At 40.8% G+C, this 27,342-nt stretch overlaps 2 protein-coding genes across 2 annotated transcripts; one reads left to right on the top strand and one right to left on the bottom strand.

The window, feature by feature from the left end:
* The first annotated feature begins 516 nt into the window (after positions 1–516).
* rad23b (RAD23 homolog B, nucleotide excision repair protein) lies at positions 517–7,335 on the top strand. The gene is made up of 10 exons (XM_061061261.1): positions 517–717; positions 2,230–2,311; positions 4,102–4,181; positions 5,011–5,186; positions 5,290–5,345; positions 5,633–5,760; positions 5,884–6,016; positions 6,143–6,270; positions 6,642–6,830; positions 6,977–7,335. Exons 1-10 carry the CDS (start codon positions 652–654, stop codon positions 7,088–7,090), a joined length of 1,152 nt encoding a protein of 383 aa, XP_060917244.1. The 5' UTR covers positions 517–651; the 3' UTR covers positions 7,091–7,335.
* A 2,063-nt stretch (positions 7,336–9,398) lies between these two features.
* klf4 (Kruppel like factor 4) lies at positions 9,399–13,976 on the bottom strand. The gene is made up of 5 exons (XM_061061289.1): positions 13,664–13,976; positions 13,432–13,543; positions 11,842–12,709; positions 10,964–11,134; positions 9,399–10,526 (listed from the first exon to the last, which is right to left on the bottom strand). The coding sequence occupies exons 1-5, from the start codon at positions 13,666–13,668 to the stop codon at positions 10,351–10,353; spliced, it is 1,332 nt and encodes a 443-aa protein (XP_060917272.1). The 5' UTR covers positions 13,669–13,976; the 3' UTR covers positions 9,399–10,350.
* Positions 13,977–27,342: the final 13,366 nt, after the last annotated feature.

The raw sequence follows: 27,342 nt of genomic DNA, 5'->3' as shown, positions 1-27,342 counted from the left end.
CTGCCTGGTTTAACAGATTAACACTTTAAAGTAACACTATTGAATATAAAGAACTTGTAAAAATGTCATTAGCAATGCTTGTATTAGGGAGTTTATAACGCTGATTTATCCTTTCAGACCGCTACTGAAGACGAAACTTCCTACGCTCCGGTCAGCGACAAGGAAAAAGACGACTCGCAAAACGGAACCTACATCGGTTCGACCGCTAAAGAATGCAAATACATCCAGAAAACAGAAGAAGTGTCAAAAGTTGATAGTTGGTGCTTCTATGAAAGAATTGAAAACATTTGATTTTTAAATGGAGTTCAAACTGAGGGTATGAAAAATAGGTTTCAAGTCCTGAAAACGTTTTTTATAAGTGTGTAATATTAGATTATTTTTATTTTTTATTTTTTATTTTTTATTTTAACATTCTGCTCATTCATTCTTCCACCAAATACCTTTTTTTTTTATTTTTTACATTTTTCCCCCGGTCAGTCCCACGGCTGACCAGTAGAGGCGCTGTAGCCTCACACTCTCACATAGAAGAAGAAAATCGAGAAGTCATGGCGGCTGACAGTTTGTAATGAGCCAACGAAAACAGAGTAGATTCTTTCAAGTTAGACTAACAACGTTTAAAACATATCAGGGAGTAAACACACTGCTGACAAAATGCAGATAACGTTGAAAACCTTACAGCAGCAGACGTTCAAAATCGACATCGATGAACAGGAGACGGTGAGAGCTGAAGGGGGAATGGGAGTTGGATATGTCCTGGAGTTGGATATGTCCTGGATGCGACTACTTTGTTTTTTTTTGTTTTTTTTTAAATTAATTTAAAATCTACACGGCCGATAGATCGCTCTGTGGAGGAATGAGAAAACATTTTAGATAGATAATTTATCCTGGTTTGAATGTTTTTTTTTTGTTTGACGTGGACTGTAGGCCCAAATTAGCGTTATTTATTATAAACCGCTCCGGAAGTAGTTTGGAGTAGCAGCAATTAGCCATAGCCCTCTGAAGGAGCTGGATGGGGGTCGGCAGGAAGATCCAGAAGTAACGATGAATATGCAGTTTATTTTCTGTTAAATCAATTTACACAACATGGGTCGTTAATAACTTGTTAAAAAAATCATGTTTTACCAAAGTAACATTAACTGAAGCAGGTTAATTATATAATTATATATGACTATCTTATTTATACAAGCCAGTCCCAAGTGATAAACCTGTGCATTGGGACTCTAGTTGACCTTTTTTATATTTTTTTATTTTTTTACCACCTTGCAGTATTTAAGCATTTCTGCATGTGTAGCTGTTTTTACTGGGGTTTATGATGGGGTGAAAACTTTATTTTCTGGGTCATGTATTCTGCCCTACAAAGGCAAAAGACCTTAACTCGCCAGAGTGTAGAACTGAGTCTTTTTGTTGTCCAGCCAAATGAGTTGCAGCCAGAATATTGGAAATGTGGCAATTCTTTGTCTTTTTAATCAGGTTATTAATGTACATGAAACATCTTGTAGCTCAAACATGACCTTTGACCCTTATCTGGAAGTTAATGTACTCTGCCTTTGCATTGCCTGTACAATAATAATAACGTGGTCATGCCAAGGCAAAAGGCATTAACTTCCATTTGTTGCTGTATTTCACTTGGTTGCATGGTTAAAGTAACACGACCAACACTGTTTCTTTGCTACACTTTAGTCAAGCTGCTGTGTGTGTCAGAAGATATTAAAACAAAGGCATAACACCTTAACTCCACTGCAGTGAAACAGTAACTTCACTTTGATCCGCAGCAAAACAATGGCAGAAGACCTTAACTCAGTTTGAGCATTACAGAATGCTGCAATACAAAAGCAAAGACCCTGATGAGTGAAGTTACTGGACTCTGCCTCAGTTTCTCGAGGGCTTTTGGAAGTTAAGGCAAATACAACCTACTATTTTCTCAAAAAAAAAACAACACAATTGACTCAAGATATCTGTCCACATAATAAAGCACATCTGTAATGTTCCAAAAATGACAAAAACACAAATTGAAGTTACTGCCTTTTGCCTTTGTAGGGCAGTATACTCAACACAAGTTTATGATGTTGTTCGCTTAAGTTTATGCTTTCAACTATATTTTAAGACTTGTGCTGTAACCTTAAAGATGGGCATAATGATGCCGTTAGAACTAGTCCATTCATGTATCCTCCAAGAATCGTTAGTGTGATCATAATCCTAATAATATCAATGTGTTCATTTGTTTCATAGGTGAAGACGTTGAAGGAGAGGATTGAACAGGAGAAAGGAAAGGACAATTTTTCAGTTGGTTGGCTCAAACTGATATATGCTGGTACGTTCAAGCACGTTTTTTTTTTAACTCTTCTAATATCACCTTCCTTCCCCTGACACTGTCTTGATTTACAGCATCGAAGCATTCGCCACACAAACACATCACACTCAAAATTGCTGTCTCATTTTGTTTTCTTTATGAATCTCATTGCTACAGCTATTCAAACTCAATCAGTGGTAGGGTTAGATTAGTGATGCTGAAAGTCGAAGCTTGTTAGAGGACTTGCTCTCAGGTCAGAAAGCGTCTTTATCCAGTGATTTCATTGTTGAGATGTAAGCTTATTCTGTCACCTGGATCAGTGGGCGTAGATTTTATTACAAAGCTGCCTCATGTAAGCGGTTTCTCCTGATTCATGATTAGTCAGAGTTGGATCTTTTTCCTCTGTATGTTTCGGTCTCTACAGTCACAGCGATCCTCGAGTTTTCATGAAAGCTTACATAAGTTTCTAGGAAAGTCTGTCCGTGAAAACGTCCTTATAGTTGCTTGTTCACCCCGGTGTCTCACAGTGTGAAGTATTAAGGTCTGGGTATAGGGGAGGTCTGGAGAGACAAGAAAATGAAAAAAAAAAAAAAAAAAAAAGACACTGCAGGCGAGCAGAAAAGACTACGAAGCAGATTAATTCCGTGCATGGAGATCGCACCAGTCGTACAACATCTGCGTGATATAAATGGCGTCATGCCTACGTGTTCGCTTGCTGTGAATTTTCCTGAATATTTCCTACTGCTACGATCATCAGCTCACCCTGACTTCATGTGAACATTTTACCAGAGTGCTGGCAGGAAAAAGGCAGGGACAAACATTTGTCCGTTCACTGATGCAGCTCACCCTGAAAATTATCTGAGTTTTGATCATGTGTGAAAACAGTTTAGGAATATTTGTCCTAATGTTCCTCTCATGCATGACTCGGCAGTGAAGTCCAAATTGGACCTACGTTAGCATTAAGAATCCATAAAGACTGTAAGAAAGAAGCATTCCAAACGTCTTGTTTACATTACAGCGTTCCTATGATGGATGACTTTAATATTTTTTTGCATATCCTACAGTATGTTTCCGTCTTGTATGCTAGTGGAAAGTGACTCTTTACTCATAATGGCAGAAGAGTTGAACAGTGTTTGATAGCTCCTCGTCATCACCTAGCATAAATAAATATACTGTATGGGATTTCAAATGCAGCTGCAAACCCACATCAGCACTGTAAGAGTTGTTGAATGCCTCCAGAGTACCAAAGCAAAGTAGCTCTTCATTTTTCAAACCGTGACAGCTTCCATCTCTTACTGCTTCATTCATCCGGATGAATAATTGAAACTGCGGGCTGCTGTTCAGTCCGTCGGTGGTTCACCTTGCTTACAAAATCTCGTCTACATGCCATGAGTTCGCATTCTACGGACTGACTCAGAAAATCCAGACTCCAAACATATTCCATATTTGATATGATAGGGTTGTTTGTTTACAAACAGCTAGTGTAAACAAGCCTTCAACTGTTTTTGTTATTGTCTGTTGACCCAATCTGAGAGTCATCATGGCGCCTTTCTTTTGTTTACAGCTGGATCAAGCTGGGGATCCTTTAAATGAAACATTTATACCACAAAAGAAAAGTGCAGCTTTACAACAAACAAACAAAAGAACCAGATGTGGTGGCAAAAGCAGGGAATCTATCAGCCCCACAACCTTCTATTCATTGATTTGAAACATGATACCATCTATTGTTGTGTCCCTTTGTGTGACTTCAGAGTTTAGGTCAAACTAAAACACCTGTGTGTGACTCATGTTCGTCTTCTTTTCCCAACCAGGTAAAATCCTCAGTGATGACGTGGCCCTCAAAGAATACAAAATGAACGAGAAGAACTTTGTCGTCGTCATGGTGTCAAAGGTTTGGGGTATTTATAAATATGAGCAAATGACCAAATGTATAACTTAGTGTACATTAATAAGTTTCTTTAGAGAACAAGTGGCTTGTATGAAAAGATGGACAAATCAAGAGTGCAGCTTTTTCATTAGAGTCTGTGTCTGTGATATTTTAAATTAATGATAGTGTTGTTTGAATTATTATCTGTCTTTGTTTTAGAAGATATTGTTTGAGCCATTGTTGTCACTCTCTGTTGTCTATGCACATGAGGCGCACGCACCAATCACACGTTCTAGTTCTTTATTTATAATGGTTAATTGACTATTTTTATACCTATTACTTGTACAATAATTTAATTAAACCTATTACATAATCCTTTAAAGGTCTAGCATGTAGAATTGTTTGACTTGTGTTTACATTCAAATATCTAAATTCATTAAAAATTGACTAAGCATATGTTATATATTATTTTTTGTTGAGTACTTACATGAACTCAAATATTTCCAACAGTTATCAAAGCCAGAGAAATTTGTAATTTTACAAGTGGACGTGTCAGTGTCTTTGCGGCAGTCGCCATGATGAGCAGCGAGAACTCCCATGATTCCCCGCTAGCCTTCGACGTCATCTTTTGTTATTGTTTTGATTGAGAGCCCCCTTGCAGCAGATTTGACAAACTGTGCGTTTAAGAAATGATAGATATTGGTTTTATAAGATTTTTGATAAATAGTATTGTATTTATATTGAAATCAAAAAGCATCCCCCACCACTAAAAGTCAGCCCATTTAGTTGACAGATAGTATCATGTTTTGAGAGTGAACATATTTTTATATATATAAAAAAATCTTTCTTACAGCCTAAAACAGCCACCGCACAGTCGTCGCCTGCCTCGTCGGCTGCCAGCAGCACAGCCCCCGCCGCCCCTCCCGCCTCATCGACCAGCGGAGACAACACGACAGAGAGTTCCTCCACAGACGACAAACCGGAGGAGATGCGCTCATCGACTGCTGAAACCGCTTCCACTCTTGTCGGGTATAGATGTGTAGATTTTTTTAAATTTTTTTGTTGTAGAAACAGTGTGACACATGTTGCTTTGGACTGTGCTGTGTGGCTCATTGTCTCTGTTCTCTTGCAGAAGCTCTGAGGCTTCAGCAAACACAAATCTTATCAATGAGGCCGTTTCAAATCTGGGTAAGGCAGCGTTCTGAAATTCACAGTTTGTATCTGGTCCTTATTGTTGTGCCCTAACCCTCAACCCTAATTGGCACAGTAAAACATAGATCAATAGGTAAACTGAAACGTTTATGTTTACCCATAGGCCGGTCTAAAAATAAACGTTTTCAGCTGCTTAACTTATTATAATAAAAAGAGAGATAAGAACAGTGTATAAAGGACTGCATGATGTATTACAGCCTTTGAATGAGGCAAATGAACGTCTGTGATGCACTTACTCTCTGGCTGCTTGTGGGTTCTTTCAGTGACCGGCCCTTCATATGACGCCATGGTGAATGAGATGATGCTCATGGGCTACGAGAGGGAGCAGGTGGTAGCCGCCCTGCGAGCTAGCTTCAACAACCCTGACAGAGCTGTGGAGTACCTTCTCACAGTAAGAACAATTACAATTTTATTATTAAGTTTTTTTTTCTCCCTTGATGAAGTCATTAAAGTTTGACCTTGTACATTACACAGGATTTTTTTTAATTTTATCATGTCATGACTCGTCTTTCAGGGTATCCCAGGCAGAGATCAGGGCCCTTCATCAGGACCTGACGCAGCCGCCCCTCCATTGACTGGAGCTCCTGCAATCGCCACAGCTGGCATTAGCGTTCCTGCTAACACTGACTCTGGGGGTGCTGGGGGAGGTAGGTGACCTGTACCACTGTGGATATTCCGGCAGACTGAGCCAAAATGTCCTCCTGTGTGTGTGTGTGTGTGTGTGTGTGTGTGTGTCTATGGCTTAATTTTTCTGACTCGCACTCTCGTTTCAGGCAACCCGTTGAGCTTCTTAAGAAATCAGCCTCAGTTCCAAGTGATGCGACAGCTGATCCAGCAAAACGCCGCCCTGCTGCCGGCCCTGCTGCAGGAGATTGGCAGAGAAAACCCTGAGCTGCTGCAGGTGAAGTGATGACAGAAAGCAGTGGTTTATCAGCTTTAAAAAAATGTAGTAAACAGCTTAACAAAGACCTAAGTTTTATAAAGAGCCTGTGTTAGTGTCTGGAGTTTGAAGGTAAAGGGAGTTTAGGGGGGAGTACGTCTAAATAAAGGTAGTTGTGGATATTGCAGAAGGGTTTGGAGTCGGTTCATGTAGACCATTTAAAAAATATTTCTCCTGAATCCCCTCTTGTTGAAAAAAGCAAAAATGTATATACAACAGTCAGTCAAAAAAAAAAGAGTCTTTTAATAAGTTCTTTGCTCCACACCTTCAGAGTTAGTGAACTGTTTCTATGTCCAAACTGTCATCCGTGAATTGTTCATTGACCACTGCAGGAGATAAGAAACCACCAAGAGCAGTTCATCCAGATGCTGAATGAACCCAATCCAGAGGCAGTCCCGCCGGGTGGTGGGGGCGGAGCCGGAGGAGCAGGGGGAGCCGGAGGGCTGGCAGGTGACACACCTGGCGGCAGTCACATGAGCTATATCCAGGTCACGCCGCAGGAGAAAGAGGCCATAGAGAGGGTGAGGAGGAGTTCAATAACCTTCGGTGCAAAGTTCAGTGCTGCTTTACCGTAATTGCTGGAATATAACTCCCAATTTTGCTGATGTCTCTTAAATCCTTAAGCTTATAGAAATGTTTTTTGGCTAATTTTTGTTTCTCATTCCAGCTAAAAGCCTTGGGGTTTCCAGAGGGACTTGTTATACAAGCCTACTTTGCATGTGAGAAGAACGAGAACTTGGCCGCCAACTTCCTTTTACAACAGAACTTCGACGATGATTAAAGGAGCCATCTTTGTTTTGACTTTTTTTTTTTCTGTATTTCTTCCTCTACTTTTTGATTGCTGGCATTCATTACATGTCCATAACGAGCCTTTTACATTACCAAAAACACGTTTTGTTGATTACTTCCACATTCACATTTCTTAATAATACTGGACCACAATCAGCTGGTGTACAAGGACAGGCTGTTGTTTGTAATCAGTTCAAACAGAGGACCGATTAAAGTACAAAGACTTTGAATCAGAAATCACCTGTGTGCTTTTCTCTTTCTTTTATATTTGAGTAATACCTGTACGATATTTTACAAGGATAAACAACACAGTTTACAATAAGAGTGTGTGTCACATTGTGTTCAGGGTTCATCTGAAGGGTCACGACAGTATTCCCCCACTTTTGTTCTGTTTGAAGTTGAAGTAAGTAAAGTTGGAATTTCAAAAGAAATTAAAGATCTGCAAAACAAATAACATGTATTACACTGGTTCTTTTTCTCCTTAAAATACCTCAGCTGCATGTAAATCAGCAGGACAGTAGACAGGAGCTGTACGAAGGAGTACGAACTGTATTGCATATGTGAAGTCATTTTTACCTTCATGTGGCAGTGTTTAGCTGCATAGGAATATTTTTACCAAGAAAAAAGACAATTAATGAAAATGGTTTCTGCTGTTTTATGTTTGCGTGGCATGACTGCAGACATTTAGAATTTAGGCAGTGACTAAACTACAAGTCATTTGCATTTTTCAATCAATCTTTATTTGTATAGCGCCAATTCATAACAAATCTTAAGACACTTTACGACGACTAGGTAAATGTCTTTAATCATTGCTATGTTTCAAAGACCCAACGTTAATCCATCATGAGCACATTTAGCAGTTACAGTGGCAAGAAAAAAAACGTCCTTTCTAAGAGGCAGAAATCTCATGATGAGCATCCATCTGCCCAAACTGCGCCGGGTTTGAAAAAAATTGGACGGGGGAGTAATGAGGTTAAATGATACTAGGTTTTGCTTTCTGTGCTGAGAAAGTAGGACCACTAGATCCCCAAAACATCGCTGGACTCTGACATCGTTTGATACACTGAAGCACCAAATTGCAAGGAAACAAAAAGGCATACCTCTGAACTCTAAACCGTTTTGGATCAATTTAGAATGTCATAAAGTTACTGTACTGATATTAAAACAAGGAATCTGATACTGATTTAAATCTAAATCCAAGCAGGATCAGTTGACCCCCCCATTCTATATTTTCACATTACATTACATTTTTTACTAAACTGCGATATGTGAAATAATTTCTAAAAGCATAAATCTCACTTCCCACTAAGCTCCATTTAAGTTTTGATGTTAAGCACCCAGAGACCGTTTTGAAACTGAACTGACCTATAGAGGGCAACAAAGTCCACAACATGTTTCCAGAAATCTGCCTCAGTCACGCTCCATCATGCTGTGTTCACCAGCCTGAAAATGTTGGACTTGGACTCCACAAAATGACTTCATATCAGACACATATCTTTCGATTTGTAATTTTTTAAGGACATTGAATGTAGCAAGTAGATAAAAAAAAAAGTGGAATCATCCTTCTCTTTAAACATTATAAAACATGCTCCTGTGTTGTTTTCTAAATCATTTGGCACAATTCAAATAGATTCTTAGAGTCGTTTTTGTTTTTGTTGACCTGACTTTTTTTTAAATTAAGGCCTTTTGAACGACTTTACAAGATTGACTTAGAAATTTGTGGAGAAAAAGTTCATGGTCTAGTTTTGTATTATTTAGAAGTATTTGCGTTTAAGAAAATGCGCGTTGTTGTGTACATGGCATACATAAACCACATCAATGATGCATAAATATCTTGTAAACACATAACAAGACCCTACGTCATGATCCCATCCTTCTGGGTTTTCTTCATATTGTCTCACCTGAGCCGAGAAGCAACAGAACAGATTTGGTGTCACTTTTGAATGTCAGCCAGTAACTCGGCTGTCCTCCCCATTCTTCCCACTGACAGGTGGAAATAGAAACCCATGGAAACAGGAAATTGTAGGAGTGTATTTAAAAGAAAAAATCTCTTTACCCCCAACATTGTGCTCGTTTGCCTGCAGCGCTCTCATCACTATTAATAGGGGAGATATTGTGTGTGAGCTGTGAACTATTGCTGCCATTTAAAGGTCCTTCTCTATTACACGACCAGGGAAATCTTCAACGACCTTAATTGATGTTCAAAGAAAATGCTTTATACTGTGTTTCAATTTAAATGCAAGGCAATGATCGTGATTTATTTATATACATGGGGGGAAAGTAAAAAGGTCATAACAGTATTCTTAGTTCAAATACATTTTGTTTTATTATACTGTAAAATACAAAACAATAACAGAGAAAATTTTATTTACAAATGTACAAAATTCAAGATTATATTACATATTTTGGCTATAAACAAGACATCTTTGTTCAGAGTTCACTCATTCAATACAAAAATACCAATGTCTCATATAAATTATTGCACTTTGCGACCGCAGTGCATCGAAGATTGCCATCACCATTTTTAAGTGAAGTGTTCACCTGATTGTGGAAGAGAGGTTTCTAGGAAACGCACAACAACCGTATGGCACTTTTTCATCGTTTTTTTTTTTTTGTTTGTTTTTTTTACCCTTTTGAATATTTTCCTTAATCTTTGGTACCTTTCTTTAAAAATAAAACCTTCTTCAGAGTCACTGAGCACCATTCTGTATAAGTTAACATTGTACCTGAAATTAATGGCATTGCAGGTGAAATGTGTGTATAAATATAGATGTATTTATGAATACAGTATTTTGAACAGTGTGTGGTTGTTAACAGAGCCTTTGTTGGCATGTTGCTGGTAGAAGGCCTCTGGAGATGTTTGTCTGTTGCTCCTGGTTTCCCTGACAAAAATACATTTCCAGTTAAAAAAAAGCTGTTGGCACCTGGTCCTCCAAGTTTTGTCGGTTAAATAAGACAAATTCCAGTTTGGTCCCTTTCATAAAAGTTTACAACCCTGGCTGAGAGGTCTCGTCGAGTCACCTACACGATGTGCGAAGACGGGGATCAGTCTCAAGAGAAAATCTTTGCTCTTTTTTTTTTTGTTGTTGTTGTTGCCGTGAACTCCACAGCTTGTCTTGTTTCTTGACAACGGCTCGAAGGCAAATTATGGTTTTGAAAAAAAAAAAAAAAAAAGCGTAGCTCAAGAGTTTGTTCAAGGTTCTCCTAACATATACTTTTTTTTCCTGCAGCCTTCATGCCATGGGCCAAGTCTCATAAGTGTCTCTTCATATGGAGAGCGAGGTGGTCCGACCTTGAGAAGGCCCGGTCACATTTCTGACACTGAAACGGCCGGTGGCCCGTGTGTTTCCTGTAGTGGCGTGTGAGCTCGTCCGAACGTGCAAACTTCCAGCCACAGCCCTCCCAGTCGCAGTGGTAAGGCTTCTCCCCTTTGAAGGAAACACAATACACAGACACACAGCAGTTAGTCCCGGCCCTGAGGTTAAACTGGCCCAACCTTCCCTCCACATTGAGGAAAAAGAGGTCCATCCTGTCCTGCAGCTATAAAGCCAAGCTAACCGGCCTGGGGTTTGTATTTGAGCAGGGATCAGTATCAACCTGTTTCACTGCACCTGCTGAGCAACTCCCCTACCCCATCCCCCACCCATGTAAACCCCCATTCATTACCCCTTTATTCAACAAGTTGGTACACACAGATCTGTATGCTTTGGTTAAAATGAGCTCTGAACCGCTAAAACATTATGTAGCAACTGTCTTAAAAAGGGCCACATAAATCTCATAAATGCAAATTTCTACTTTGAATTTAAAATGAAAGCAAAGGGGGCCCGGACACAATGAAACACTGCAACATCATACAGTTACGTACCTGTGTGCGTGCGGTGGTGTGCTTTAAGGTGTGAGCTCTTTGTGTACGTTTTCCCACAGCCAACATAGTCACATGTGTGTGTGGCAACTCTCTTCCTCGGCCAGGAGCGCCGACCACGTTTAGGCTTGGGTTCCTCCGGTAAGCAGTCCCCACTGGAGATCATGAGGGGCTCTGAGGGGGGCAAAGATCATGGCCTTTATCACATGTGTACGGATAAACAATTTTAAAAATGTAAAATGGTATGAGGTATTCATACTTTGCTAACATGATGATATTGTGTTTCATAGCTCCGCTTTAGAGCGCTGAATCACTTGAGAAACACAAGTGGTAAAACAGTGGTATGCTAAATGTTGCTGACTCTTTGCAAAAGGGCTTTTATATCTCTGAGTTCAGATGAAATAGAAAACATCACCCTTGCCCTTTAAATAAACTTAATAGACTTAGCCAAAGTGGCCAATTTCACCACAGTGTAAAAAAGAAAAACATTGGTCATATGAAAACAACACAATAAAGTCTATACTGTTAAAAATGCAGCAACTTTATTTTAAAAGTTATGTTGTCTGGAAAAGGACTAAATGATGAAAAGAAGGTTTGTTGTAAAAGGCTGTGGGGTGTAGGGTGAAAGCCTTTTGAGCTGCTGGTTTTTGGGTATAATTAAAGCCCTTAATGTTATATAACATGTATTTAAACAGCTTGTATGGACTTCTATGCATGGCGTGTAATCTGTGCAGTCTTTTCCTTTTTAAACATTTTTGTAAACTATTGACAAAAATGCTTAAAATCAATGTAAGTTCAGAAGCTACAAGAGACGACAAAAACAGATTGTCCAGAGTTCTCTGGAACTGAGGGGGGGGGGGGGGGGGAAAGTGCTCTCTAACCTTGGTACTGCATTGAGGACGGCTGAGGGAAGGAGGTGTAGCCTTGCGGGGAGCTATGGTGGTATCCCTGGGGAGGTAGAGTGATCTGAGCATGGGGATGCCCGAGGACCTGGTGCTCCCGGCTCAGAGGGTGGTCAGGGGAGAGGGAGGAGGATGAGGATAACCTGCCGCCTGGCATGGACCTCTGTCCACCAGGAAAGCCATGCAGGTCTAAATGGCTCGGACGCTGCTGCTGCTGCTGCGCACTCCCACGGCCCTGGGAGTTCACCCCAGTCAGGTGTAGGTCCATCGGCTGTGAGATGGTGCAGTTACCGGGGTTCTCCTGCTTTATCCTGTGGCAGGTAAAAGGCGGCGATGCACGGGGAGGACTCGGGTCGGACGGAGAATTAACACAGGCTTTGCTCACGTTCACGCCTTGAGCGTACTCTCCCATGTCCATTGTCGTCTTGACCACGAATTTGCCGCGGAGGCTGGTGGGATGCAGGTACGCAGGGTCCAGCTCCGGCCTCATGAGCTCTGCCACGAACCCTCCAGACGGCGAGACGTCACTGATATCTGGGATGGTGTACAGGAGTTCGCTGGAGGCATCCTGGGGGGAGGGGAGGGGGTAAGACGAGGAGAAGGAGCTTGAGGAAGGAGACAAGGCCTGGGCAGAGCTGCATGCCATGGCCTCCTCCTGCTGCTGCTGCTGCTGCTGCTGCTGCTGCTGCTGCTGCTGCAGAATTGAGTTAGAAAGGATAAAGTCGTAGTCCAAGTCCAGGTCAGGCTCTGTGTGTTTCTTGGACATGCTGGGATGGTCGGGGTCAGGGCAGCTGCTTCCGGTTGGCACACTGGGTCTCTTAAGATGGCACAGCTCCTCCTTCCATCTCTAGAGGAAAGGGAGAGGGTCAGAGGGAGGAAATTATTGACTGCACTCCTGCGAGCTGCTTGATTGCGTCATGTTATTGTGAATAACGTCTGCGATATAAACGCACTTAGGTTTGTTGTGTCCTACATAGAAAATTGTGGCCGGTATACGACTGCTGATGTGTCCGATGCTTCAAGGAGAACAAGACCTCGGATAAGTAATACAAAGTAAGTGATTATTATGACAGCTAAGTCTGGTGCAGCAAGTGTCCTTGGCACAGAGCACTTCCTGGAATACAGATTATTCTCCCTCACAAAGAAATTGCATTAGTGGTTGCACAGGTAGGTAACACTTGATCATGTGGTCGTACTCAGAACTGCCATCAGAGGAGGTTGCTTTCAGTTTGTTGCCGATTCAACAACAGCGCACGGTTAAAAATATGATCATAATCACAAAGTGGCACTCAGTTTTTTTTTTTTTAGTTAGTTTCTCTGGTTGGCTTTCCCAGCTCTTGTGTTTTCGTAAAAACCTGCTTGGGAAGGATATGTAAACTGGTGCACGCCCCAGTAGAGCGTGGTATCAAGCCCACAATAACACGGGAGCCACATATTGGAAAAGCACTGCATAGGCAACATATCCCCCCCCCCCCCCCCCCCCCCCCCCCCCCCTCTCACATATTTTTGGGGGATGCCAGTGGCTACTTGGCATGCACATGCAATAAGAAGTGACCACAGGCTACTCACTAAATTGGCACTTCCACTGGATTTACTCTTGACGGTGGGGCCGCTGGCAAAAGTGGATATGGATGGCAGAAGTGTCCCACCTAAAGCCATCTCGACGTCATTTGGAGGCTGCCTGAAATTGAGCAGAAAAGAGTGTAAATCCTCGCGGAAAGCTCCTGGAACAGTCTGTTACAGTCCACAAAGAGGATGTTCATCAGCCGCAAAATGTTGTTATGAAAAAGTTTATCCACACCTCATCAATCAGAATCTGTATGGAGTCCGGTCGTCGGTGTCACTGCACTGGCTCTTTTTGGTCAAATCTCCCCGCGTTTAAAGTTTCTGCTCCGCCTTGCGCGTTATTCTATATTCCGGGACATGCTGGCGCTGATGGGCGCGTCTAACAGCCTGTGGTGTTTTTTTTTTTTTTTTTTTTTTTTTTTTTGTTTAACGCTAAAGCAGGTATACAACGGGAAGACGAGGAGGCGACGTGCGGGGGGGAATCCCTAGCGCCTGTTGCCATGCAGCGACCGGCGGCCCAGTCTGTTCTGAGGAAAACCGCGTGAAGAGGTATCCTTAAAAGGAGCCAGAGCCACGCCCTCGTTGCCCCCGCAACCAGAAAAGAAAAACAGTTTAGCGCAAAGGGAGGGAGCACGTGGGGGAAAGGCTGGGGCGAGCGGGGAGGAGAGAGAGAGAGAGAGAGAGAGAGAGAGAGAGAGAGGGAGAGAGAGAGAGGTTTGTTTTTATACCTAGCAACGGTACAAATCCTTCTCCCTGTAAAAAGTGGGTGAAGAAGCGCACTTTCTCAGGCTGGCTCACGTGGGAATGACAGTGAGTATTATTTGGTTGTCTTCTGTACCTGCAGTTGGCATAACCTGAGTGACCAAAAAGCTCACATAAGTTATAGGTGAGTTATAAACATGTGGCTATACAATCATTGCCTATCAATTATTTCTGAATATATAGGCCACTTGGATTTAATTGCAAGTTATAACTAATGAAGGCGTTATAATTAGACATACAAAGCATTGTGGGTACACCTTGTTCATGACATCACTGGACTGCATAAGTGGCAAACCGTAGATGGCATAAAAAAAGTCAATGCAGTCAATATATTAATATAAAGTCCACAGGGTGAAGCCACAACACATTCATGTCTCCATAGCGTAATCATTATTTTTGTCTGTTTAAAATGAAACATTGTTATTATGTTCATGATGTGTTTTTTAATTAGTGATATGTTTGATTTTGTAGGCAGAACATTAAGCTATTTTCTAATATGTCATGTCACAAATTAGGCAGCCAAAAATCTGAATGATTATCACTTTAAAAGATTATCATAAAGCAAACATCAGATATACGTGTCATACAGGTAATGAACACATTTTCCAAAAAGTGAAAATCACACTGTTGCCCACTGTCATTCAGACTTTTTATTCAATACCTCAGTATAGTGAACCGATCCTGCATGGGAAACAACTCACCTGGGAACATTTGAATACCGAGAAGAGCTCGGCGTCGAGTTTGAATTGGGCTCAGGCAGTGTTTGCTCAGTGCTAGCAAGCTAACACAAACCTCTCAGTCCAACATAATTAGACACATTTACTCAAGAGTTCAGTGCGAGAGCAAACAAAGCGCTTGCCGCTGATCCTGCTGCATCAGGATCTTGTCCGTTAGCCATGTCAACAAACGCGCCGTCACTGCAACAGGACACATTTACTGCCAGTGTTATGTTGGTGTCTTCATTCAGAGTTTTTTAGGTGCATCAAAGCATGTAGCTTTGGTTGGCAAACAATAACTGGTGGGAAAAATAGAGACTAGAATAACAGTAGGACCTAATAAAGAGAAGTGTATCCTGTTGGGCAAACTGATTTATTGGGTTCCTATTTTAAACATTAGACCATTAATCATGTTCCTTACTGCACAGTTTCCTCTGGTAATGTGACGAGAAGTGATGGCCTTAAACCGACCAGGTTTGCCCTGCGCCCTTCTTGAAGCCCTGCTTCCTACAGCAGGTAAGAACACAATAGCAGCCATGTCATTATAGCCACATTCTTTATGGTGGGAGATAATGGATTCGAAAATGATCCCGAAAAACAAAAGCTTGACTTGGACAAGTGATGTGCTTCACATCGTAATAATGACAGAAAGAGGAAGAAAAAAGGGAGAAAAAAAGAGATAAAGAGAGAGAGAAGATGACACCACTGTGCTGTCGCTTTTCTTCGACACAATGAAGTCATGGTGATTTAGTAACACACACCAAACCCTTGTATGGAAGATGTTAATGCAACACTTACAGTATTAAGTGAATGTAGAGCAGAGGATGTGATCGAGAAAGCTGCCATGTATACCCTGCCCATGATGAATCACTCAATCTTCATCGCACTGTTCCAGATATAGCCTTGATGTTGAAGGCACTGGTGACACAGACGCAGAAAGGGATGAGGAACTTTTGATGTAATGTTATTGTATCATCAAGGGTAACTGTTCAGCACTAACTCATTACTTCAGAGCTGTCACTTTTTTCCTCTCATCAAGATCAACACATGTACTCAGACGGTTCTTTCCCTGCTGGTTTTTTTTTTTTTTTTTTTGTGACACGCTGTTAAAAAAAAAAAAAAAAAAAAAAGCACCCTCAAAAACAACGACTCTCTCAAAGGTGAGCTCAGGTGCTGTTCTTGGCAGTGGTGATAGTTTCAACTGCTTTGACATTCAGTATTTTCAAAACAGTTACGCTGCAGTTGACATATTCATAGGTTATGCTAATATTCAAATCAAGATCAAACTCGGCTGCTAATTCCACCTCTAAACATTGATATTATCCCTAATAGAGTGTAAATAGTCAAACTCCGCTGCACAACTCTTGAGTACTTCGGCGTGCATGTGACTGACAGGGTTTCCTCCGGTGTCCCCTCTGTTAAGCTCCTGGAAAGCACCCGAGTGACTATATGAGCACCAGCGGATCATAACTCCAGATATTGAGGTTTGCAGCGCTCTCTTCCAGATGCTGTGCAGTAATTAAAAAATAGCTTTCATTCTTTCCTTAATTTTTTAAAGCTGAGTCAAGTTTTTTTTTTTTTTTTTTTTTTGTCGTCTTAGTAATGCACTTCTCTGCACTTTCTGCGCCTCACTCTCCCTCCAATACAATGATACATGTTGGTACTTTCTGTGCAAAGCCAAAGAACAAGGCAGCGGCTACAGGTCTAATTGTTGTGTTTTCCTCCTGCATTTTTTTTTTTTTTAAACAGAACCACTGCCCATCTCAGATATCTGTTTAAAAACCTTCTGGCAAATCATTCGTCATGCTACTTAAGTCCACTTTTAATCGATTGTTACATATATTGCTTTGATTAATTTATCTTACCCTTCCTTAGTGATGTCGTCTTCTATCTTTATATCCTCTCTTATTGTTTTTATACCTTTACTTAGTAACGTCTCTATTTGTATGCTTTGCTACTTTATTTACATATTGAGAAAAAACAAAAAATGAACATCTGACTCAAAATGGGACTGAAACAAATCATCAGTTATTATCAATCTATTGTTCAACTTACAAAATGAAATGTATTGTTTTTTTCTGATTAATAGTCCAAATGAAAACACAGTGAACAAAGTGACTATAATGACGTAAAGGAGCAAAAAGCAGAAAACTAACACATTTAAGTAACTGAAAGCAGTGGCTGGACTGATGATTGTAAGAACACAGTTGCTAAATAGGTTGAGTTTACACATCCCGGGCTTTTTGTGTCTTTATTTAGAGGAAGAGCATCGGATGGAGTTGGGTAATGTCATCCTTCAAAATGCCAAGGGGTCAAGATCAGACCCTGGCCGCCCACTTCAAGAACTATAGCCTCTGTACATGGCGCGTGGTTAATATAGCCGCTAGGCTATCCAGCATCACCTGAAATATTCTGTTAAATTTACAACATCCACATGAAAAATTCAATGGGATTATTATAAGATCAATAAAATGGCATATTATAGTTATAGTCAGAGCATTCAAAATCCTATCAGGTTAGGAGTGTTTGACTGTTTCATTTCTGATAATCAATAACACTCAGCGGTTTAAAAACACACCCGATGAGTTCAGGTGGTGTTTTGAGGCCTACAGAGTTCAACACACCTGTCACTGTGGTCCAGACATACTGAACACCAGCAAGCAGAGCAGAGCACATAAATCATCCCTGTGACAGAAATTTACTTTTGGTCATTTTTCATGAGGAAAAAACAAATGCTGCATTTGTTTTCCATAGGGCTCGTATGCGAGCAGACAGTTGTGCTGTGTGATGGTTTGCATAGGGATGAGGTCTCAGTCAGTGGGGGATGTTTGTTTAGACAGTCCCTGCCAAACCTCTGGACAGAGCTGCGGCCTCGCTGGGACGCAACCAACTCAAACTGAGCTTTCGTCACGTCGTATAATTTAGCGGTGGGCATCTGCAGGGTCAGGGAAATATATTCGAGGAACTGGGTGGTGGTCCTGGTCATGGTCATGTTTTAGGACAGTGAAATAGGTTAAGGAGAGGAAGCGGAGAGAGAGAGAGAGGGAGAGACCAGCGAGAAACAGACTGAGAGGAGAGAGAGAGAGAGAGAGCTCCAGCCGGGCGGCAGGCTGTCCAGCCTCTGCCTGCCCTGGGATTCCTCGGCAGCCTTAAATATGCCAGTTATTTTTAACCAGCGACGTAACAGAGCCCAGCGCCGGCCCACTCTGTTACAATATTTCCTTTCTGTCAGGAGGGGAAATGGAGGGGAGCCACACTTCCTCGTCACATGATACGGCAGAATACAGGGGAAGTGGGGAAGAGAGAGTGAGGGGAGGAGAGGGAGTCTGGTTGGCTGCCTCTCACCCACACCAGCCCACACATTCACTCAGCACCTCCCTTCTCTCCCGAAGTTTAACCCCCACAGCTGGCCAGATGAGGCAGTCTGTTTTAATCAGATGCTTGGACGTCACAAGCCAGAGCATGAGATTGGCGTTCGTGAGCTGCGGAGGAAATGAGAGAGCGGGTACAGCACATCGGGCAGACAGAGGGGTGGAGGGGGGGGGGGGGGGGGGGGGGGAGGGCCCCTGACGTCAGGGCCAAGGACCCGCCAGGATTAGAAGCCTCTAAAAAGAAAAGGACTGGGACTTGGTCTGCCAGAGCTGGAGAGAATGTGTTTCTCTGTATGTGTCTGACACGGGAGAATCAGGGACTTCCCATGAGCTCACCTTGTTGACACACAGAGAACTTGGACTGGGTCACGTCTCGATCTGTGCTAACCTCTCAACCAGCAGAATGTACACCAGCACTCTCAGCACAGACTGAAATGTTTCACTGATTTCACTTGCTTAACGTCCACAGTGGACAGATGTCAGTTTAAGTGGCTGAGCATGTGTACTATGTCAGCCTTGATTTAATTTAAATACCCTTGAGGTCATTGAATGTATGCCATAATTCCTTACTTATAATCACTAAATCGAAATGTAGTATGATGGGGCCTTGGATAGCGTAGCCAGCTATGTCGCACGCTTCATATACAGTCACTATAGGCCTCGTCGCAGTGGCCGTGGGTTCAAATCCAACCTGGGCCCTTTGCAGCATGTGATTCCCGACTCTCTCTTCCCAACATTTCCTGTCTCTCATCAGCTGTCCTATCTGATAAAGGCAAAAAAGGCACGCAAAAAAAACTGACTGTCAAAAAACGTGAATTGTCTCAGTAATGGTTTCTGCCTTCTAAACTCCATTAGGAAGGCACGGTTGTAAATGCTGACTAATTTATTATACTAACATTTTAATATGAGCTCTAATAATGGAAATTCCATAAGCCAAGTGGACACTTGAGGAACTACAGTTTTTTTTTTTACTTCCGCAGTGGCTTCACTTATCAACACCAGAGGTTGCCTCTTAACGATAGCAAACCGTATGGATCTACTTTAGCTCAGTTTAAAGCTCCTGTGAGGAACTTTTGGTTTGTGTCGGTATTGGCTCCTCTTGTGGACAAAGCAGTACCTTGCATCTCTTTGCTGATTGTCGTCTGAAGTAAGTAACTTTTTCTGACACCGTCAGCAGTTTCAGGAATTAATAATAACTTTATAGAAATAATAAATCCTATGGTTTATGGTCTTGTTTGCTGTTGTTGGTCATAAAGAGGTATACATAATGGTTTCAGCCTTTCATAACCAACTTAAAACTCCACTCAGGAGCTTTAAACTTGCATGTCAAATTCCCTGTAACCATTTCATACTACTTGTGAAAAACAATTATATTTTACAGTTTTGATTATTATGCACATCAAATTTCTCGACAGCTTTAAGATCCCCGTAGTGTCTAACATCGAGTAAGCTCAGTCATATTTCAGCTTAGGTAAATAAAGCTCTAGGTAATACCAAAATAACACTGGTGCTGACTCAAAATAACCCATTGTCTTGCACTTGCCTGGTTGTATCCCCGAAGACAAAAGGTTTATTTAACCTTGTGTCGTTTCGGAGCTAAGCTGACCAGAACTGAGTATATTTTGATTGTCTAGACTAATAAAATGTCGTATTTACACAACCTCAATGATGGTGCATTTCTATTAAAGTGAAGTTATTTTCAGAGAAAGCAGCGTTAACATGTTTGGGCAATACAATTGTATTATTAAATGAGGATGAAACTGTGTTTTATGGGATAAAGCATAAAGGGAATGGTCATACTGACATATAATGCTTTTTAACTTCTAAGAAAATGATTTTTGATATTTTGACTTTTTATTGAAAGTCTTGGCTTTAATGGATTTTAATTCACATAATCCCTAAATCTACTATTTCAAAGATTTTTTTCTGTTTATTTATACGTCATACTTTCAAGAAATGGTCCTCTGAGTTCTATGTGTATATCCACAGTGTGAAAGAACCCTAACATAAACATTAAGAAGACCTTCATTCCTCCGTTGATTAATCAGAAAGAAAAAAAACGCTTCAAAATTGGGTCATCTACGGTTGAATACCAGTCAGCAGCATCTGTCAGTGATAAAAAAAAAGGTTTAGCAATAAGCTCTTTGATATGAGTTTTCAAAGATTCAACACAATGGTAGACAACTAAATGAACATTGAGGAGGCCAAGTCATCTGTGTCTCCAGTGCAGGTGCAGAGAAGGAAAATGTTTGCTTGGTGCACAAGCTGCTCTGAAGAAGCAGAGTGGGATTTTCTGGCACAACTTCACCAACTACCTCGGTGCATGAAGAGTGAAAGGTTGGAAGAGGTCAAAAAGCTCCAGCAACACCTTCAGTGTGAAGAACAACTTTATTCACAAATTAGACCAAGCATATATAAGCTGCTCTGCAACCAACATCTGTAGATATGTTCGCATAGACACTATGTATCTTGCAATATTTGTACTATTTTTTGTACCTCTGTATGTTCGGTTTAAACAGTAGATTCCAAGGAGAAGAACGTGTTTTAACATGAGCTGTTGTTTCAGTAAATGTTAATTGTATAGGCTGTCAGTAAACCGTGACCACATCTTTACAACGTTAAAGCGGCCTCTATAGAAACACATGTATGAAAGTTTTTTTTATTTCTCTGCATCAGACCCCTGTTTGAAAGCAATAACAGCAATCACCAGCATTCTTAAACCGTCAAGAGCGCTTTGGCATCGATTCAGATATCGCCTTCGCTCTTCATTCACTGCTGTTAAACCATGCCTGCCACATTTCATGACTCTTGATCAAATCTTAATGTTCGTGAGGCACATTGGAACATGAGATGCAATGTGATAACGGCTTGCGATATTTTGAGCTTTAACAGATTTAGTTGAAGCCCAAATACTTTGAATGGATAGCTTTCATAGTTGAAAATACCAAAACGCCTGCACATGATCTGCTGATGATCTCCAGACAGGCTGAGTGGAAGTCTGCAGATAAAGTGTTTGGCATTATAATATGCCGAAATTCATGTGGTAATTGTTGTCAGATTTCGGGGTAGTAGGCCTCTGCGTTCCAGAGAAGGTGTGGACTCTCTCCTGTTTTCCCATTGGGAGCGGTTGGGAATGTGTGACCTTTTCCATGGATCACCGTTTTTCAGGCCCCGGATTGAATCTCTGGAAACATGCCTGCAATTGGTGCAAACATTCAGAGATGACAATAATAATCCTGAATATCAGCGCGTAGGCGCTGCACGGTGATCCATGGTTTGTAGGAGAGGGGAGACAGTCTTGTTGGGAAATTCCCGTAGCTTAAAACTCGGGAACTCCTCGTAAATTTTCTGTGCAATAAGAGAAGAGAAACATTAATGTCACCAATGTTTCTCCAAACCTCCCAACGGTATGAACTTTGATATTCAAGCATAAATCTGGATGTAGATGGTAAAGCTTTGGAAGAGTTGTAAAAAGAGGACTCTTGCAGAAGACCAAGAGGAGAAACATGGACGATTGTTTTCAGGGAAACAATTAAAAGTGAAAGAAGAACTTATTTTCTCACCAAGAATCATTAGTTTCTTACTGTGTTTTTTTCTGTGTATCTATCCTAACAAATAGACAAACAACTTTTATAGCATCATTTTGGAGCCAAGTGCCCAAATGAAATCAGAAATGGCACGCTGTGGTAACCTTAATCAAACTACAAATCATCTCAAACCGATCGTCTCTGCTGGATTGCTGAGGAAAGAACAATACTTGACAGGCCCAATTTAAGTGAAAGCTTCTCCAGTCTGACGTTTTATTGACATCATGCTGAGTCTAATTGAGGAGGGGGGTTCGAGTAACACAAAACAGATGGGCCACCAGCTCATGAACTAACAACCCCCCCCCCCCCCTTCTCCCTTCTGACTTGCTCTCACTCTCTTCCCCTCTCTTAAAAATATTTGGCTCAGTGTAATACTTAAATATAAAATAAAATGTCATAAAACTGACCAATTTGGTCAAATTTATATAGAATGTAAAATCTGATACCATGCCATTTATCGTAAAGACACTGAGCGTTGGCAGGGAAAGTATCCAAGTGGTGAAATCATTATCATTTCATGTCAAAAACTCCATGGACTCTACATCAAATATTCTTGTTGGCATTGAATTATAAATCCTCTAGATTTTAGAAGATATGTCTCGATGCGTTTAATGTCAAATTTAGACGAGAAGATAGATACCACTCTCAAGTCTTTAGGCTTAATATGTAGCTGAAGGCAGCAGCCAGTTAGCTTAGCCTCTCTTGTTGTTTCTATACAAAAGAAAGAAAAAGTAATCTGTTGTATTTAGGGTTATGTTCTTTACTATTTCATGCCACAAATAAGATCCCAGACAAAAAGTGTAACAATGGCAGCTGATGAAATTTACAGGTGCTCAGGTTTTGTTACAGACATGACTTATAGACTTATATAAAAAATGGACGTAAACTCAGTGATGTCACCCATTCGTTTTTTTTGGAGAGACATTTTGAAACCCAATGATGGTGGTGGCCATGTTGCAAATGCTTTCTAGACCTAACTTTGGATCAATCTACAAACAGGCACAGAGATGGAGTTAAGGCGGGCCTCAAGTTTTTTCATCCATAAAGTAAAAAACAATTGCACATAAACCTTTTTGTACCAGGCTGTAAACATGTTTATTTATGCAGTTATGGGTATTTTAACAGGCTCTGATTGGACTTCCTGGGCTTTTGCAGCCAACCATTTATGGACACTCGAGGAACTAAATATTTTTTCCATTGCAGTTTTCCATTGGCCTTATTTTACAGCACTGAAGGTTGCCCCTGAGTTTTTGCTACCTTTATCTATGTGTCACTTTTTTCAGTCTTTATGCTAAGCTAAGCTAGCCGGGCTACTTTTTTTTATACATTTTTAGACTAGATAAGAATGCAAGAAAAAAACGATCAGCATCAGTATGCTCAGATGTCAAACTCTACGAAAGTCACATACAGAGCATTTTAATGACACATGTGCACACACTCGTTGTCAGGGGGGTGGTGGGGGGTACTTCACAGGCTGTTCATTAGACACATGGATTTAATGAGCCTGAAGAGAAAACTGGCTGTTAAAAGGGAGCTAAATTAGTAGGTTCATATTCTTCAGAACTAAAATGGGACATTTGCCACATCAGCTAAACACTCCTAACATGCAGGCATTTTTGAAAATACATCAGAGACTTTCGGATTTCATACCAACTATGTTCAATATGGCAGTTTAAAGGCATTGATCATACATTCACCAACTGTTAATGACATTCATGATGGAGCTCGTAGGCTTTGGTACAGAAATCAAAACGCAAAAAAACAAAAAACGAAGCATTGGACTAGGATTCCCCTGGCAACTCCTTCCACATAAATGCCCATAAACATGACAAAAGCATGGTAATAATTAAAGCTTGGCCATCAGTGAAATTACATGTAAGTCTGTTTTAGCACACTGAATAGTTAGGTTATTTCCCACAGATTTTATTGATCATCAGTGAGAAACTGGGTAAACTTTTTCAGATGGCTCAGAAGAGAAGTAGAATTAAGTAAATTCTGAACACATGTAAAAGAAAAGTCAGAATCAGACCACTGGAACTGATATAAGATCAATTCTCGATCGTGGTTACAGCCGTTATTTCACTTTTCAGTTATTGGCACAGGAACACTGTTGCTGGCGACAGAGACAGGTTAACAATGAGCATTCACTAAAGCAGAAAAGCAAATATTGATCTGTATTAATCCATTTCAAGTTCCCATCTGGATGGGCAAATAAATTATTAAACCACAAACTTGATTGCCGTGACTTAAGACAGTTTTACATGCCGGTCTGGTTTTAGAACTTGCATGCAAAGGACAGCGTGTGCTCATTTGGGACGTTGTTCATATAAAGTCTTACTCTTTTTGCTTGATGATCCATCGCTCAAAAAAAGCAAATGTACAAACTATAAAACTGGTGCCCAATGAATTGCTCCAAAAGGCAGGTAATCAGTAATCAATGTTAGCATAAGCCAGGTGAGGGTGCATGGTGAGTTCAAATGATCTCATACCATTTCTTCCTTCCTTATACTGTTTCTAAAACCTGATTCTTTTCTTTAACAGCTGTAAATTAATAACCCTGTATGGATGTGACATGATTGCTATCAAATGCTTTGTTAAGAATTACCCTTAATAATCATTATAATACCCTGATCAGAATAAAAATGCTTCATGCAAACAACTCAATCTGAAGAGACTGGTCCGATGAGGCCCATTCGGAAAGTAATACATTCTGATGGAGAAGGGTGGTGTATGACTTTTTGGTTTTTTTCAGGGCAATATCTCTGTAAAAATTTGATCTGATCTTTTCTTCCTGGCTGGGGTGAAATTATTCCCAGTGTGCACGCCTGCCCAATGCAAGGCAACACAACTATTGTGACACAAGGCCATGCGACTATTGCGATGCAACACAGCAAAACACAACAAGAATCTCATCACATGATTAGGCTTGAGCTGACGTGACAAGTTTCAGCTTTCATTACTGCCCAAATGGATAGAAACATGTTAGGAGCAAATAAAAACTGGTCCGTATACCTGACGCAACTTATTTTCGCTGGAGAGTTTTAAACGACTCAGGATTGTTGTACGTCTTAGTGGTTGACAGGCCACGGCCAGAATCCATAATATTAAGAAATCCATAGTCATAGATGAAAGAAATGAGGAGAATAAAACCCTAGCGCATAGTGGGGGGCGAGTGGAGGACCAATATCTGGGGGCATACAGCAGTGTGTTTGTTTGCAACAGACGCTTAAGGAACAGCTTCTTCTTCTGCTATTTCCAGCAGATAAGACATGCTCGACATCTTAATCGGATCACTTTATTTAGCATCTATGTAAACAGTATAATTCCAATCTCTAATCAGAATAATTTGTATTGGGTTGAAGAAGCATTGCACATGTTAACATAACATAAGACGTGATTTAGGCTCAACCCTGGGACATTCAACACGGTACATTCTTACCTTTCCAAATACATCCTTGGACAGTGTTTCTGAGACATCAGACAATTACATCTAAGTTCAAATGAAAGACATTTGAAAACACAATTGCAAAATTGTGATTAACCTCACTCCCTTTCCTTGTGGCACACTGTTGCTCACATCAGAAAATAACCTTAAATCAGCTCTTCTTCATGGGTCTTACCAGTGCTAGCCAAAATCATCCACAGTGGCAGCACAGGGTACAGTTTTGAATCATTTACAACAACTTTTTGAGGCAAAAATTTGGTACTAGATTGGTCAAGAAACTTCCTCACCATACTGGATACCTTAAGAGTATAATTTACTGCAAAGCTGCTTTTTTGCCTTGGCTAACATGAAGTGATGCCATGTTAGAGGACTTTGCCGTTATTACAAATTATTTTAAGGAACTTTTTCTTAAATAAAAGGATTCAGAAAAAACTTGGATAATTGACCTAAAGTATAACTTTTTCCAACTCTATTATCCCATTAATGCTTTGTGTACGTTTTCCAACAATACTTCAAGTCACCAGATTTTCTCAGAGAACTGTGTGACTAACTCAGCGCTTCTGACTATATGACCTCGTTGCCCTGCGTTGGTTTGCTGGCCTTACAACCACAGTGGATGCTCTCCAGCTTGATGACGGTGTGAGAGTGTGTGCGGACTTATTCCACTACCCTTCAGCGCCAATCTACAGTATGTATGCCTGCTCTCATATATGGCAGACATGAGCTAGCTGCTTGTGTAGCAGGGAAAATGTGATGCAGAACACTGTGCTGTGGTGAAATGTCGACATAGTATGGAACTTCACAAAAAGCTTGTAAAGCGTGGGCATGCAAACACGATGTAAGCATTATGCACACACACACACACCCACACACACAGACTCGTAAGACCTCCACTCAGAAGGAAAAATACAACTTTTTGTTAGTCTTGGAGGCTTTAACACCAGTGTCACCACATCGCATACGGCAAGTCATTTAGCTATTTAAAGCACCCCATTTTTACAATAAAAGGCTCATTCAGCAGCCCTTGTTTTTTTTTTTTCTTCTTGCTAAATAAGTGAGGGCAGCTTCCTGCACAGAGCAAACAAGTGCATGAGGTGAGTCCACACAAGATGACGTGAGCAGAAGAACAATCAGCTGTGTGTAGCTGTTGTGACTGAGGTGTTGTCAGGACTTAACGGATGTCTTGGTGTCGTCACATATACCTTGAAGCTACGAGTATCCTTGTTTCCTCATTCTGCAAGTGCATATGCTTTTGTGTGTCTGAAAGACACACGTGAATAGAGGAGATGGGGTATTGTGTATCTGTGAAGACTATAGCGTCGTGTGTTACTTTCTCCCCTCTGTCACAGAGCTGGGAACCACCGCAGGGAGGACATGAAAGCTATTTTTGGAGCAACTCACCTCTGTTTCCCCTCTCTGTTTAAGACTGCCCCAGAGGATTTTGAGCATGGCCATTATCTATTACCAAAACCTTAAAATGAAGTGTACTCTGAAAATGCTTTGCAACTTTAAATGGGTTTTTTTTTTTAAGATAACAATTTTAACATACTTGTGTTTTATTCCTCGCTTTAGCACAACTCTCAGTGAAGATTGTTCTTACCAGGCGTTTTTTTTAAGATCTTGGAACATGCAGCATCCCTCAGCCAGTCTCCCCCTCATGAAACCCAGCCCCATGACATTACATTAATGTTAAGGCTAAATCAGATTTTATGCATTACAGTAACCCACACTGTATTCTGTTTATACTGCACACTGTGTGTCATTTTATACTGTAAGATCTTTCCACTCACCATCATCTTGCACATTCCTGCACCACTGTACAGCCCCTCCTTTGCACCTTTTGTAGCCTACATATCTTGTTTTAATTTCATTTTCATGTCGTTATCAACCTTTTTATGGTACTCTATTTAAATTCCCTGACTGCTTTTTAAATTCTACTTCTGTTTTCTTTCTTCTTGCACCACAACAAGTTCATAATTTGCGTGAACCTAATAAGTCGAACTATGATTCTGATAAAGAAAACTATGATTACA

The sequence above is a fragment of the Labrus mixtus genome, chromosome 17 (assembly GCF_963584025.1).
Source record: "Labrus mixtus chromosome 17, fLabMix1.1, whole genome shotgun sequence".
Lineage (NCBI taxonomy): Eukaryota > Metazoa > Chordata > Actinopteri > Labriformes > Labridae > Labrus > Labrus mixtus.
Note: the sequence above shows the minus strand (reverse complement) of the source record. Positions and strands in the feature narration are given on the sequence as shown.